At 39.9% G+C, this 13592-nt stretch overlaps 1 protein-coding gene across 2 annotated transcripts in view; it reads left to right on the top strand.

Annotated features, from left to right (window-relative positions):
- The window catches only part of ncoa3 (nuclear receptor coactivator 3), a 42836-nt gene that overhangs the window by 20862 nt on the left and 8382 nt on the right, over positions 1-13592 (top strand). For both annotated transcript variants that reach the window (XM_014017728.1, XM_014017727.1), the window contains exons 2-9: positions 6928-7002; positions 9384-9488; positions 9694-9854; positions 10888-10988; positions 11609-11783; positions 11872-12063; positions 12234-12320; positions 13023-13163. In XM_014017728.1, the coding sequence (XP_013873182.1) occupies positions 9403-9488; positions 9694-9854; positions 10888-10988; positions 11609-11783; positions 11872-12063; positions 12234-12320; positions 13023-13163 (943 nt within the window). In that variant the 5' untranslated portion in view covers positions 6928-7002; positions 9384-9402. The remainder of the gene's footprint in view (positions 1-6927; positions 7003-9383; positions 9489-9693; positions 9855-10887; positions 10989-11608; positions 11784-11871; positions 12064-12233; positions 12321-13022; positions 13164-13592) is intronic.

Genomic DNA, 13592 nt, shown 5'->3' on the forward strand with positions numbered 1-13592 from the left:
CAGCCAGCATTGACAACACTCTGCGGATGACGTAAACGGTTCCGCAACATGGCGAGGGACGCATAAATCGCGGGACACAACGAATCGATAATGAAACTCGTTGCCATCGCTTTTAATAATCGATTTTATCGATTTTATCGATTCGTTGTTGCAGCCCTATTGTGTATAATAAAAAATAGGCAACAGAACTTGATCAATCAGAAATTACTTAACAAGCACAMATTTTATATCTGTGTCCTGACAGATGTTTATATTTTATACTGAAGGCTAAATAATTACCAGCTCCATTTCTCTATATTGTTATTAACTTACAGAGGCTAAGGTTATGAGCACTTGTTTTTACACAAGACTTTTTAATATTTATTAGAATTGTTTTTTTATTATTTATCTTTTTTTGCATATTCTGGTATTGTACTATTACATTCAGCAAATCATTTTACACTTTTGTCACTTTTATTTAGTCACAGTCAGGAATTCACCTGTTCTCTCCTTCAGCTGACAACACCTCAGGACATCCTGTCAATCTTTAATCCGCCAAGAGGTTTTTTTTTTACTCTACGTAAATTTCTAGGGATGCACTATGTATCAGCATTAACATCAGTATCGGCCGATATTGGTTATTTTTTAGATATTGGTATCGGTCTGATAAATAAAACTGAGCCGAAGTTAATGTCCAATATTGATTTCCCACACTTTAACTTTGTGTTTCTGTTTCTGGAAGGGAAATGGTCAAACGTATCTGTTTATCATGATAGTGATRCTATGCAGCCAGGAATAACTGAAGTAGAGAGCCATGTCTGGTCTTTTTTTTATGATGTCAAAGAAAAAACAAATATATTTGTGTGTGTGTGTATATAAATGATTTGTGTGCTTGTGTAACATAGGTAAATTTTGGTTGTCGGCCATAACACCAATAATAATAGCTGAAATTTTCATATCCCTATAAATTTTGTACACATAATTACATAAGCAGCAGAGGGGGTGACTGCAATAATTTTATGAAGCTAGGAGAATAAATTGAACCGACATGGATACAGGAGGTGGGTAGCGATTTTAGCATGATGGTCTGGATGCATAAGAATACAAGTGATGGCCAAAGGCTTTGTCTGTCACAAACGGGAGGGGGGTTGTCTTCCAAAACAGAAGTAAAAATTAGCTCAGATCCTATTCAATAGGCACGTGCACACAAATTGTTTCTGTTTGTAAGTTTTGTTTCTTTGTGACATATTTATTGTAAAGTTCAGCTGTGAAGCATTTTTTATTTTGAAAAATAATATCTTCATTTAATGTGAGATTCTATGTTGTACACAATGTTTTTCTTCTAAAAAAAAGACAGGTAAATACTTTTAAAGACCTTGCAAAATGTTCTGCTGAACCACAGCAATTTGTCATTAAATTTTTGATTCTGTGACTATGAATTTGTTAAATTATTTTTTTCAGTCACTTTACAATACACGCTTTTTAGGTTAATAAATATGGTTAGAATGAAAATGTTGAATTCAGGAAAAAATGGAATTCAGAAAGATAAAAACGGAAAATATGGAATTWGGGAAAAAGTAAATTTTGTAGGGTCCTATTTCATGTGATTTATGTAAGATGTTAGGGCCAAGATGGCATACGGGGCAGGGGATGCAGTCATCCCACCACTGTTAGGCCTCTGAAATGCCAAGAGAGGTACACACAGAGCTGACTGTGTGTGAGGATGGTATCCTGGGTTAATGTTGAAGAAGTAATGACTATCAGCTAGTTTTAGGAGTGAAACCGTATTTATGATTGTTTATTTCTATTTTCACCTCTGGTAGGCCCACACATTGATCAGTGCTCCTATGAACTTTTGTGAAAAGGTCTTGTGTAACAAATGGTTCCCTTTATGCATAGAAAGCTTCTGCTTTAAGTAGAAGTTCTCAGATAAATCAGTCGCATACAGATGACCGTAGTTCCTACAGTACAAAACAAGGTCTGTAATTTAGATTCAATACTTATAAGAGATCTGAAAAGTACATTAGGTCCAAAATAGGGYTGTCACAAATGATTATTTTAATAATCGATTAATCACCGATTATTTATTCGATTAGTCGACTAATCGGATCATAAGTTAATTGAATATAAAACATAGAGCTTATCACGTCAGAATTCAGCTGCTATTGTAAAACCATGGTTAGATTTTAGCTATATGCTAACTAAAAATAATTGCTGTGGAAGGTAAGTTCTGCTCTGCAGATTTTGCACAGGTTTCTCTTTCATTTTCTTAAAATGATCCCACACTTTTGAGCTCCGTTGCTGGGTAKCCATGATACCAGAGCCTGTCTGTATAATGTCTTGTGACGTCCACGGTCTACCCCAGTTACCACTACTGTGCATGTGTGTCAAGGACAGAAAGGCAGATGTGGCAGTGGAAGGTGTCAAAGCAGTTTGGAGAGAAAAACAAAGTAAAGAACAACAAAAAAAGAAACGATTAATTGATTATTAAATTAGTCATCGATTATTTTAATAATCGATTAGTCGTTGATTAATCGATTAATCGTGGCGGCCCTAGTCCAAAACAACTTTTTGATTATCCAGGAAACCTGGGAGCAGCAAAGCAGCCGATATGAATGATAGTGCTGGGCGGTATACCGTTTTGTACTGAAAACTAGTTTTTATTTTTGTTATGATATGACTTTTCTGAATACCGGTATAGCCTGAACACGTGCATAACGTTTCGTCGCAGCCGCCAGTGAGCTGTTTCCCTGGGGACACGTTTCGTTGCAGCACCGCTAAGCGCATTAGCATGCTAACGTTATTGTTGGAACAACTGGTGGCAGGTGGTGTGTTTCAGCCACTTATATGGTCTAACGTAAAAAAAAAATCCAGTTTTCACCATCGCTGAATAGTAAACAACTCTTCAGTGACGTGCACGGTTAGATTTAACGTGCTACGTTATAACGGAGACGTTATTGCATGGAGACTCTAGCATGCTTCTATTGTGAAAAGCCCAGTGGAAAGTAGCTTTGTAGTGTAGCGGAGTTGCCTGGTGTGCAAGGTGAGTCATCCTTATTTTATTAACGTGTTTTATTAACACATAACAATAGACCAGATAATGATTTTTTTCTCAACCCTTCACGGTCGGACCAAAATGCATGATTACTGTCTACAACTAGGCAAAGAAGAAAAGACGTACAAGAGGAGGGAAACAGTGATAAAAGAAAAAAGTCAATAAGCAAAGTTTGTACATTTTATTATCAGCTGGCCTGTGAGGGAAAAAATACCATCAAATACCGTGAAACCGGTGTAATTGTTGAAAATACCGTGATATAAAATTTGGGTCATACCGCCCAGCTCTAATGAATGATCGTTTATCAGAAGTTTAAAGGGAGGTATTATGCAAAATTGACATTTTTGAGCTTTATATCATGTTATAATGTCATTCCCTCATCAAAAACATACCCAGACTGTTGCTTTGACTCATTCATGCATGTTTGAGAAATCCTTTAATCTCCTGTGGCACCATGTGGAGCTCCCTAAATGCTTGCTGGTACAAAGCACCTCCTATTTACACAAAGCTCCTCCCTGGAGCTCAGTCTGCAGCTGAGCTCCCTCCCCGTAGAGCACCCCTTCCCCAAATTATTGTTATGAAGAGATGTTGAAGTGGGAGTGTCGGAAATGGTAGGAGCAGACAGAGTAAAATTTCAACAGTCCACACTTTCCCATGAAGTAGCCTTTTGAGTCAGTTGTCCAGTTACTTACTGTTGGTCCCTTTAAAAGCAGGGTGAGCACATGTTGAGGGTCTGTAATACTAAATCCTTCATCCATTTTTAATGTGGATACCCTSAAATGAAAACTGAAAGTCTGGAATTTATGTCTACGTCCTTTTTAAAACTATAACATGTTTCAGTAAGCAGGTAAAAAAAATTGTGTCTGTGTCCAAATAGATATAGACCTAACTGTAGCGCTACTGCTTTGAGGAAGTGAACCAGCTGCTCTGTCAGCATTGAGCATGTACTATTATGTTTGTCTGTGAATATAACCTTTAAAATGGACAATGCCTAACTGCATTGTGTGTCATTGAGAGAGTACATGTTTATTTTAAATTAAGAGTTCGCCATAAAATCCTATAAAATGAACTTTATGTAGAAACAAGACATGCATTTTATGTTTCACCCGTAAAATGTGTTCCTAATTCCACTCAATGCTGTTTATCTCTGTGCAGTGTTGCCTTTCTCTGCCCCTCCCCCTACCTGTCCTCCTTCCTCCCTCTTCTTTTTTTTTTTTTTTTTTTTTTTTACTAATTCTACTCAGCCTGCTTGACTCCTCCTCGCTGCATAATCACATGGTGTTTATACCTCCTGGTCTGAATTACATTTCATTTCAGAGGCTTCTAATACCTGTGTGCTCGCTACGTTTTTTATGTTCAAGTCTGTAAATGAAAAGCACATAAAACACTGAAGTAACTATATGTTTAAAAGAACTGTTGCTAAATAGTCTTTGGACAGAAAGAAAGATGGTGGAGGTGCTTTCTTCTCTGTCTCGTGTATAAATTATTCAACTGCAGCATTAGCTCAGTTGCAACGCTGTGTTTAGGACTGATGTGATCAGTGGTCTGTGATGTGGGGATCTCTCACTCACACATTCACACAGTAAGTTCAGAGCTCAGACTCCATATTACTATGATGGTTGTCAGTTATTTGAATGTTGAGGCTAATCCTAAATAAATATCAAAGATACTGTCATTTATATTTTGCGTTATCTCAGTTATTGTCAACATCTTTTAAAGTGGCACTTTATTGTAGCTGTATAATAACAGTACTATCTATACCCGTCGGGTTGTGGTGCTAACAGTCTTGGAAGTATTTTGTACTATTTAAGATACTGGACTTACCCAGTAGTCTTATTAAGACTTGGAAAGACCCATTAAAAATCCAGTTTTTCAATGTCAAATCGCTGCAGTGACTTAAGGGGATGAGATTGCCAAACTCAAGGTTGGCAGTTCAATCTCAGCTTTCCCTGACACATAACAAACATACACACACACACAAACACATACACACACACACACACACACACACACACACACGTTTTTTTTAAATCCTCGTGGGGACTTTACATTGACTTCCATTCATTTTCCAGTCATTTCTATTAGGGATGGGTACCGAATTCGATACTTTTTAAAGTACTGACCGAGTTCTGTCGGTAGTACTGAGAACCTATTCACGTAACATCAAACGGTACCATGTTTCGGTACCTAAACGCATCATTACGACCGTATTGGCGTAAGAGTGGAAGATTTTCCATGCTTGTCATGAATGCAGCATCACGCAAGACCGTAATGACATCAGCAGCCGCTGGTTCAGTAACAGAGTTCAGTCTGAACGTAGCTTGAAAGCCTCACAGCTCCTGGAGTGAAACTCACCGAACAGACCACCTCTGAATTATCTGGTGGATTACCAATTCACCCCACATGCATAACATACAACACAGCACAGTGACAGAGAGTGCTACCACAATTAAACTATTATCTATACCTGGCGGACCAACACTATATTAATAACTCCAAAATATACATCTAAACCAGAAAATAAAACTAAGCCTAACCTCAGTGAACCGTAAACAGTCATTAGAAGAAAGTTATTTTGATTAGATTCACCCCACTGTAAACATCCTATATACACTTACCAGACCACACCCCCAACCATTTCTGACCCCTCCTCCAATTCTCGTCCTACTCTGCCTAAACCTTCTTTCTCTGAACTCTCCTCACCCTCTACAAAGCACAGCACAGGACAAACACTGAATATACTGGCTGAATTCTACTCGATCAGTAAACCTACACACGCCAGAATAAGCCAGCCATATTCCACTACATCTTACAACACATACAAATCAACAAGCTGTCTCCAACTGGAACAGCTGACTCCACTATGCACTTCCCATAAAGATAGGACCCAGTGGCCCAGGACTGGACCTGATCTCGAGCGAGTGTGCACTTCCTAAGGGATTCACCAACTCTGCGGAGCCATTGGGCGGCAGGTGGGACCCTCTGAGTAAATACTCCCTTAACCTGACCCCTTACCCTAAACTTAACCTCACAGGTACATACCTGACCAAAAACGTAACCTAAACTCTACACGTTAGTCCTAATCTGAACCCCTGACCCACCAACAGTATTTCCCTCAATGKGGACCGGGCTTTTGTCCCCATTAGGAACAATGGGTCCTCATCAGGCTGTGTACCGGGAAAATGTTCGAAAATCATCCCCACCATGTATCAAAAACTTGTACACACACCAGGAGTCCCTAAAAGACGGAATTGTTTTTTCAATGGGATCTTCCTGGTTGAATGAAGGACAAAAGAAAATCACATGATTCTGGATCTTAAAGTTGTTTAAAGTAAACACACAAAATATGACACGGGAAGTCTGTAATGATTTTCAGCTAATGAAACCTAAGCTGCTTTTTCACAGAATTGTTACCTGCCTTTAGGCTTATGTCTATTAGATATAAACTATATCCTAACCTAACCCAGCTTCTTGTTTACCATAAATAGTAATGACCTTAAATCTAACATTGGTATTTGTTAAATTCACTTTGCCTGAAGTTTTTAGTGTTTTAAAATAACTCCAAAACACCAGTTGCAGATTAGGACCTCGGATGGCAGGGAACCAGTCTGATAAAGAGAATATGTAAATTGTGTGGATGGGAGGTCACATTTCCAGGAAAGGGAAGTGATGACGCTGTGGAACAGGCTGAGGGGAGAACGCAAACAGGATGCTATCTGCTGCGACTTCCTGTGCACTTTTAGAAATGAGCCTTTTTCCCATGAATTTCTGAAAGGATAAATATATAACAAGCTATTGCTATTTTCATAGGAGGCAGACATGTTGAGGCATTCAGACATTTCCAGGGAGCTGCAGTTCATGACCTTGTTTTTTTTKTTTTTTTCTGTTTTCAGGAGATGTTCAGGAGACAAGTCTGAGACGTGACGTAGGCCCTGAATGGAGTTTGACTGTGGCTTGTACTGGCTAAGGTGAGCAGGAATTGCTGATTTAGGGATTTTAAATGAAACGCACAACTTGATGTTCACGTCGAATGGGTCTTTTATGAAGGCRGTTTTAATTATGGCATGCATCTGATGTAGGTTTCTCTGATGCTTTGTGCAACAGCAGAACAGGTTTCACACTGCCAGACCTATASAGCCCCAGCTGTGGTTTCAGTGGGCTGCTTCTTCCGATCTCTCACTTTTTTCCTGCACGTGCCGTCTGCTTTCAAACTTTAATTGTGTCAGATGTTTAGTAGATGTAAAACATCAGCAGGAATGTCCCAAATATGAACATTTGAACTACAACAGTGTGAGTTGCAGCTTTTGAAACTATGTGGCACCTGAATAGTTTTTTTTTTTACAGTTTAATTTAACACTGATGGAAACTTTTTATTGAAGGAGGCAATAATTCTTCTCTGTTTTAAACTAAATATAGTACTCAGAAAGGCTTCCAGCAGCCAGAGCTTTGCTGTTTGTCTGTTTCAGGATGCGAGTCTGGCTGAGGGCTGATGTCATTTTTTTTTCTCTACTGCTGCAGAGGTGAGCCTTAGGACAGAATGCAGGAAGAAAGAAAGAACTGGGAGGTCAGCGAGAGTCACGTCCGGAGCACGACGAGCAGATTTAGAGAGAAGGGTGCTGAAAGGTAGACAGACAAGAAGCATGCAACGCTGATTTACAGCTCAGAGTGCATGTCTGAGACCTGGTGTTCTTGTAGTACTCGCAGAAATGTTAAAAGACTGGGCTACTACATGTCCTAGCCTGCATTTACAGAGCATGAGTTGCGTAATGGCTCCCGTCCGTTCTACAGTTTTCCACTCTGGAATGAGCTCATTTGGAGTGTTTCGTGTGCACACATCGCAGACTCAAAGGTCCAGGATGAGGCTGTAGTAAAACGACCTGGTTGCGTCGCCTCAGGCTGCAGCTTTGTGCACTTCTCTGGGTGGAAATAGGAAAGAGCAGTGACCTTAGAAGCTGGCTACAGGGGTTTCCTCCGATGTGAACTCTGAGGGTCAGACACAGGGCAGTGCCAGAGCAAGAAAACAAGAGCGGGGTTCTAAGCTCAGTGGTGCTACAACCAGATCGGAAAGGAGGGACTGAGAGAGGGGAGGAGTTGTCTGGAGGTGATACGAGTAAAATAGGGAATTTATGGGGAGAACGACTAGTTGTAACCATGTATGGAGCCTGCAGAGTGAAGAGAATGTGGCAGGGAGATGATTCTTCTTACTCTTTTTATTGGTGCACACAGTGAAGCTTGCTGGGATAACTCTGCAAGCTTGTGTGCATTCTTTGCTTGTGCAGAGTCCTAAGGAGATCAACAAAGAGCCTGGTTGGTGGGGACAGCAGCTTCTAGCATTCTTTTTCACACAGATTGTGCTGCAACATGCCTGAGCATGTAAGTGCCCTGGAAGCGGTTTGTATAAGCAGTGTGCGTGTGTGTGTGTGTGTGTGTTGCTGCTGTTAACAGAATGGCAATGTTCTAGTGGGCAGGCTGGCTGAACGCAGGATGACCCAACTCCCCCGAGGCTTGAAATCACTACATCATCATCAGTCCCTCCTCACAGTGGAACAGATGAGATTTCACTCTCATCAAACATGGAGCAGAAAGAAAGAGAGGCTGCTTTACTAAATGGATAGTCTGTCTTTACAGAACTGTAGAAGTATGCTATGTAATGTTCACATGAAAGTCATTTGATTTATAGCTATTTGTGAGCCATCATATCGAAATGAGGATTAAGTCAAATTTGGTCAAAATGACCTAATTACATTTTCAGATCCCTGGCTTTAAAAATTACATTTTGATACCTGGATCATCCTGATATCKTAAGCTTTTCCAGAGATATGACTTAATTTATCTTGTTGGTTACGATAGTACATTACTCTTTGTCTGAATACTAATTTTATGTAAATTTATTGACTAATATTTTTTGTCAATATAAAGAGGGAACCTCAAATAGTATTTATTTATTAAGATTTCCCAATTGGAAAGAAACAAAAACATTACTAGCTCACAGGGGAAAATTCAAAATTTTAAGGCGTTTTTCCTCAAAATCAGATTTTTTTGTTGCTACTGCTAAAAAAATGCTTCAAAAAAATTTTAGGATTATATTTCAAACAGCTCATTCAAATGATACGTTGGTAAGGCATTAATTCGTTATATTTTGACAAAAGGCAATTTTTGCACACGTTTAAATCAAAACCCTAAATCTGCCTATTTCTCCACATTCAAACTTTTGAACTTAATCCTCATTTCGGTGTGATGGGTCACATTTATTTCTAGCTAAGAACACTTTCTATTCCATCCTTAATTAAATTCTACCAGGCAATCATGTAGCATCACTCTGTGTCCTCTCTGACTGTGTTACCTTCAGGTGCTGATACGTGCTGAAGATGAGTGGCGTAGGAGACAATTTATTAGAGTCGCTGAGCTCCGATCGCAAACGTAAACTCTCCACCTGCGACACACCGGGTTTAGGGTGAGCACTAATATTATTAATTTACTCTTGTGTGCTTCTACCATCCGTCCACATCTCCACAGCTGTGTAATGCGACCACTCTCCTCCTGCCCCTTACGTAAACATCGCTGTGTTAGCCGCTCCCTGAATGTCTCCCRTACGGCCGGGACGTGGGGAGGCGAGGTGGTCATGGCAACGTGTCTAATCCCCTTTGGCTCCCCGGCAGGTGTGACAAGCGTCGGAGGGAGCAGGAGAGCAAGTACATMGAGGAACTGGCTGAGCTCATCTCCGCCAACCTCTCTAACATCGACAGCTTCAACGTCAAGCCTGACAAATGTGCTATTCTCAAGGAGACCGTGAGGCAGATCAGACAAATCAAAGAGCAAGGTAACTCCTCTCTACAAGTCACACAAACAGCTCCTGGTCAGGAGAAGAAACAAACACACACGTTTTGTTCTTTGTTTTTTGAAGTTGGGTAATTTCTTTGAGAGGTAAACAGCAGATTGGGTTAGGTTCAGTAAATACCCTGATGCCAGTGATGAAGTGGAGTGTTTGGTTGATGGCCAGGAGGTTTCAGAGCAACAGCTAGTTTGGCTCTTTCTACTGCCTGGGGTAAATTAACACCAGTAATTGAAACCAATCCTTGGTGGTCATGGCTGGAGGCTGTGGGTGACAGTCTGTGTGTCTTAGGGCCAAGAGAGATGAATAACTCAGAAATCAAACATTAGTGTTGCTCATATCCCTCTTTAATTAAATGTTTTCTTTATTTCCCTGTTTTTAGCCTGATTTAAGATGGGAATTAATGAAGATAGCAGAAGSCTTATTGGGACCTGCCCAGAGGTTCATTTTGTTTGGCAGCAGATCACCAGTTTTTCTTCCTCTTGTCCGTCTTTTGTCTCTTCGCCATATCTCTGTTCAGTTTGTTTTGTGTGTTTTTACTTTTATCTGTGACTGCCTCTTTATTCAGCCTTTATTTTGAAACGGGTTTRAATCCAGTGTTGTTCGGTGCCTCGTCTTCAGTAGAGCCTCGCTCCGCAGATGACCCTGCTATATTGAGTRGTATCTATCAAAGCCTTGGACACATGACGGTTTTAAAAATAGAAAGGCATGTCAGACATGCAGCTAGGACTTGTGCTTCCATCTGGTGGCCTGTTGAAGTATTTCAGTTGTCAAAGCTTGGGAGGAAAAAAAAAAAAAGGACAGTTTGAAATAATCCCGACAGGTTGGTGAATGAAATCCAGAAATCATGTTCACATCTAAAGCAAAGCAGTCTGTCATCTTAGTAGTCTAACATAGCTTGTTCTGGTTGGGTTAAATATTGTAAATAATTTACACAATAATAAATGTGGGGAAAAATGTTTAAATGCAGAATTGCGCAGTTATAACTCTGTTAAAAGTGCGTTGTGCCTAATCTTTTCAGGAAAGAACTCTTGCAACGATGATGATGTGCAGAARGCAGATGTGTCCTCCACTGGTCAAGGGGTCATTGACAAGGACCATCTGGGGCCGCTACTCCTACAGGTCAGCAATAATGACTCTGAGGCAACAAACCCTGCTGCTGCTRTATAGTCCTTCAGCCCTACATCAGTGGTTCCCAAMCTGTTCAGACTTGTGTACCCCCTGAGCCATTTTGCCTAGTACCCCTTCTGTCAAACGTAATGATGATTCTCCAAAACTATAATGTACAACAGCTGATTATTAAATGAAAATTATTTATTTAACCCCCTAGAATGTTTAATTCTTAGGCATTTTATTTTTTTWAACTCAAATCAAACATGAAGATAAAAATGTTGCCTTGCAGGTGAATAAATAAACSGGGTGATAGCAGCGTCCAAAATACRTCAGAAACTCACGCAAATAAGCAAATTCCATGAGATTCCACGTTTTTATACTGGATTCCATTTTGTGTTAATTCCATTTGCATTTTCTGCATTGCGGAAATCATAGGTACTTAAAAATCTCAGTCCTATTTTTATTTAGTTATTTTTTTACACACCTGGGAAATTATTATTATTATTATTATTTTTTTTTTTTTTTTTTTGCTCGCGTACCCCTGGTTGGGAATCATTGCTCTACATGCTCATGAACGTCTCAACTATTGTTAAAACAGGCACTGTTTTTATGTATTTTATTGTTTGCAGGCGTTGGACGGCTTTCTGTTTGTGGTGAATCGAGAGGGCAGCATTGTGTTTGTGTCGGACAACGTGACGCAGTACCTGCAGTACAAGCAGGAGGAGCTCATCAACACCAGCGTGTACAATATTATCCACGAGGAGGACAGAGAAGAGTTTCACAAGAACCTGCCCAAATCTAATGGTGAGACACCAAACAATTATTACCGCACGTAACTGATCCGCTGCAGTTATGTTCACCACTTTGTTTACATCTTTGGCTCTCTTCAAAGCACCAAACGGGGCACCGTGGGGGGGAGACGTGCCTCGTCAGAAAAGCCACACCTTCAACTGTCGAATGCTGGTCAACCTTGTTCACGGTCAGACTCATGGGCTGTCAGAAGAAAGACAGGGGGGTCAGCGCTATGAGACCATGCAGTGTTTTGCTCTGACCCAGCCCAGGGCCATGATGGAGGAGGGAGATGGTAAAGTTACTGTTCACAGCCTTTAAGTGTGTGTTTGTACATGGATGTACTTTAGTATTTTTTAAGCAATTTTCAAGCTTCTCTGTTTTCTCAATTTACATTTTACTAACCATACTGATTGTTTAGTCTGTTTGGTTCAGTCTGATGAGAAGATATTGTCATATCTTCAGATTTACAGTCATGYATGATCTGCGTGGCACGACGTATCACTGCAGGAGAGAGGATGGAGCGGTTTAGCACTCGGCATGAACTGACTGGTAGGTATTACCTCCAACAGTGTGTTTATCAGCTGTAGTTGTAAGAAAAACTGAAGCAAGTTTCATAATTTTTCCTCAACTTTTCAACTGTTCAAACCCTGAACCTTGTGACAGCTTACAGACAGCTTGCAGTTTCACTGATGAATTCCTGACATTTCTGTGGTGAGATCTGTTGACCCCTTGAAACAACAGAGAATATGAAAATAGATGGTGGCCCTAAAGCTGAGGGAGGGTGTCAAAAAATAAGGAGAACCCTGTGTATTACACAAGTGTGGTTAAGAAGAGCTGTTGAGATAATGGCAAGCTTGGGAAGCAAATGTTCAGATAAAGATGTAGGTCTAACCCAATGTTGCACAATCAGGCCTCACATCGTAGACTCCAAAATAAGAAAAAAACACAGTGGAGAGATTTTCTTTATACTGTATCATTGTATATTTTCTTCAAGAAACCCAAACCTGTGCTTATCATTAAATATGTAGTTTATAACTGATATGTTTTCAAGTGTATGCAGAGATTTTAGTCAAAATTTATTTGCATTTCATTTAATCAGTCTTCATGTTTAAAAAAATAAAGACAAAATCTTCAAGTATGCCAATAATTCACATTATTGTGACAGTGTGTTTGTACTCTAAGTCATGTCAGATTGTATTAGGAATATTACACCGCAAAGTTTTCTTACTAATTGTTCATCTTCTGTTGCAGGTAAGCTAATTGAAATTGAACACCAGAGCTCTATTCACACCACCATGCTTCCAGGATGGGAGGACCTGGTCAGACGCTGCTTGGTGGTCCTCAATCGAAGTGATGGACAGTCATGGTCATTCAAACGCCACTATCAAGATGGTGTGTAGTTCTCAGCCGTCAAACCCCTCGTCAGTGTAGTTCATATCTCAGGAACGCCTTGTGTTTGCAAATTATGGATATCAACTGACCTGTTCTTCAGCTTCATTTGCTTTTTAGCTTTTAAATACATTGCCTCAAATGTAATAATAGTCTCAGGGTTTAAACAAGATCTAATTCACAGACACTGGCATCATTTTTCATTTTACATGTGGAGTTTGCATGTTCTCCTTGTGCTTGTGTGTGGGTTTTCCCCCATACCCCAAAAATSTGTACTTTCTGTCGTTATTGACTCTTGTTTTGAGATTCTGGTACCCCCAGCTGCTGCCAGTCAGATGCCCACTATAAGATTTATTGTCAAGAAACATTGTTACAACAAAGAAATAATCTACCAAACTCTAATTTCCTGTTTTCTTGTGCGAAGTATATATA

This window comes from Austrofundulus limnaeus, unplaced genomic scaffold (genome assembly GCF_001266775.1).
Source record: "Austrofundulus limnaeus strain Quisiro unplaced genomic scaffold, Austrofundulus_limnaeus-1.0 Scaffold175, whole genome shotgun sequence".
Classification (NCBI taxonomy): domain Eukaryota; kingdom Metazoa; phylum Chordata; class Actinopteri; order Cyprinodontiformes; family Rivulidae; genus Austrofundulus; species Austrofundulus limnaeus.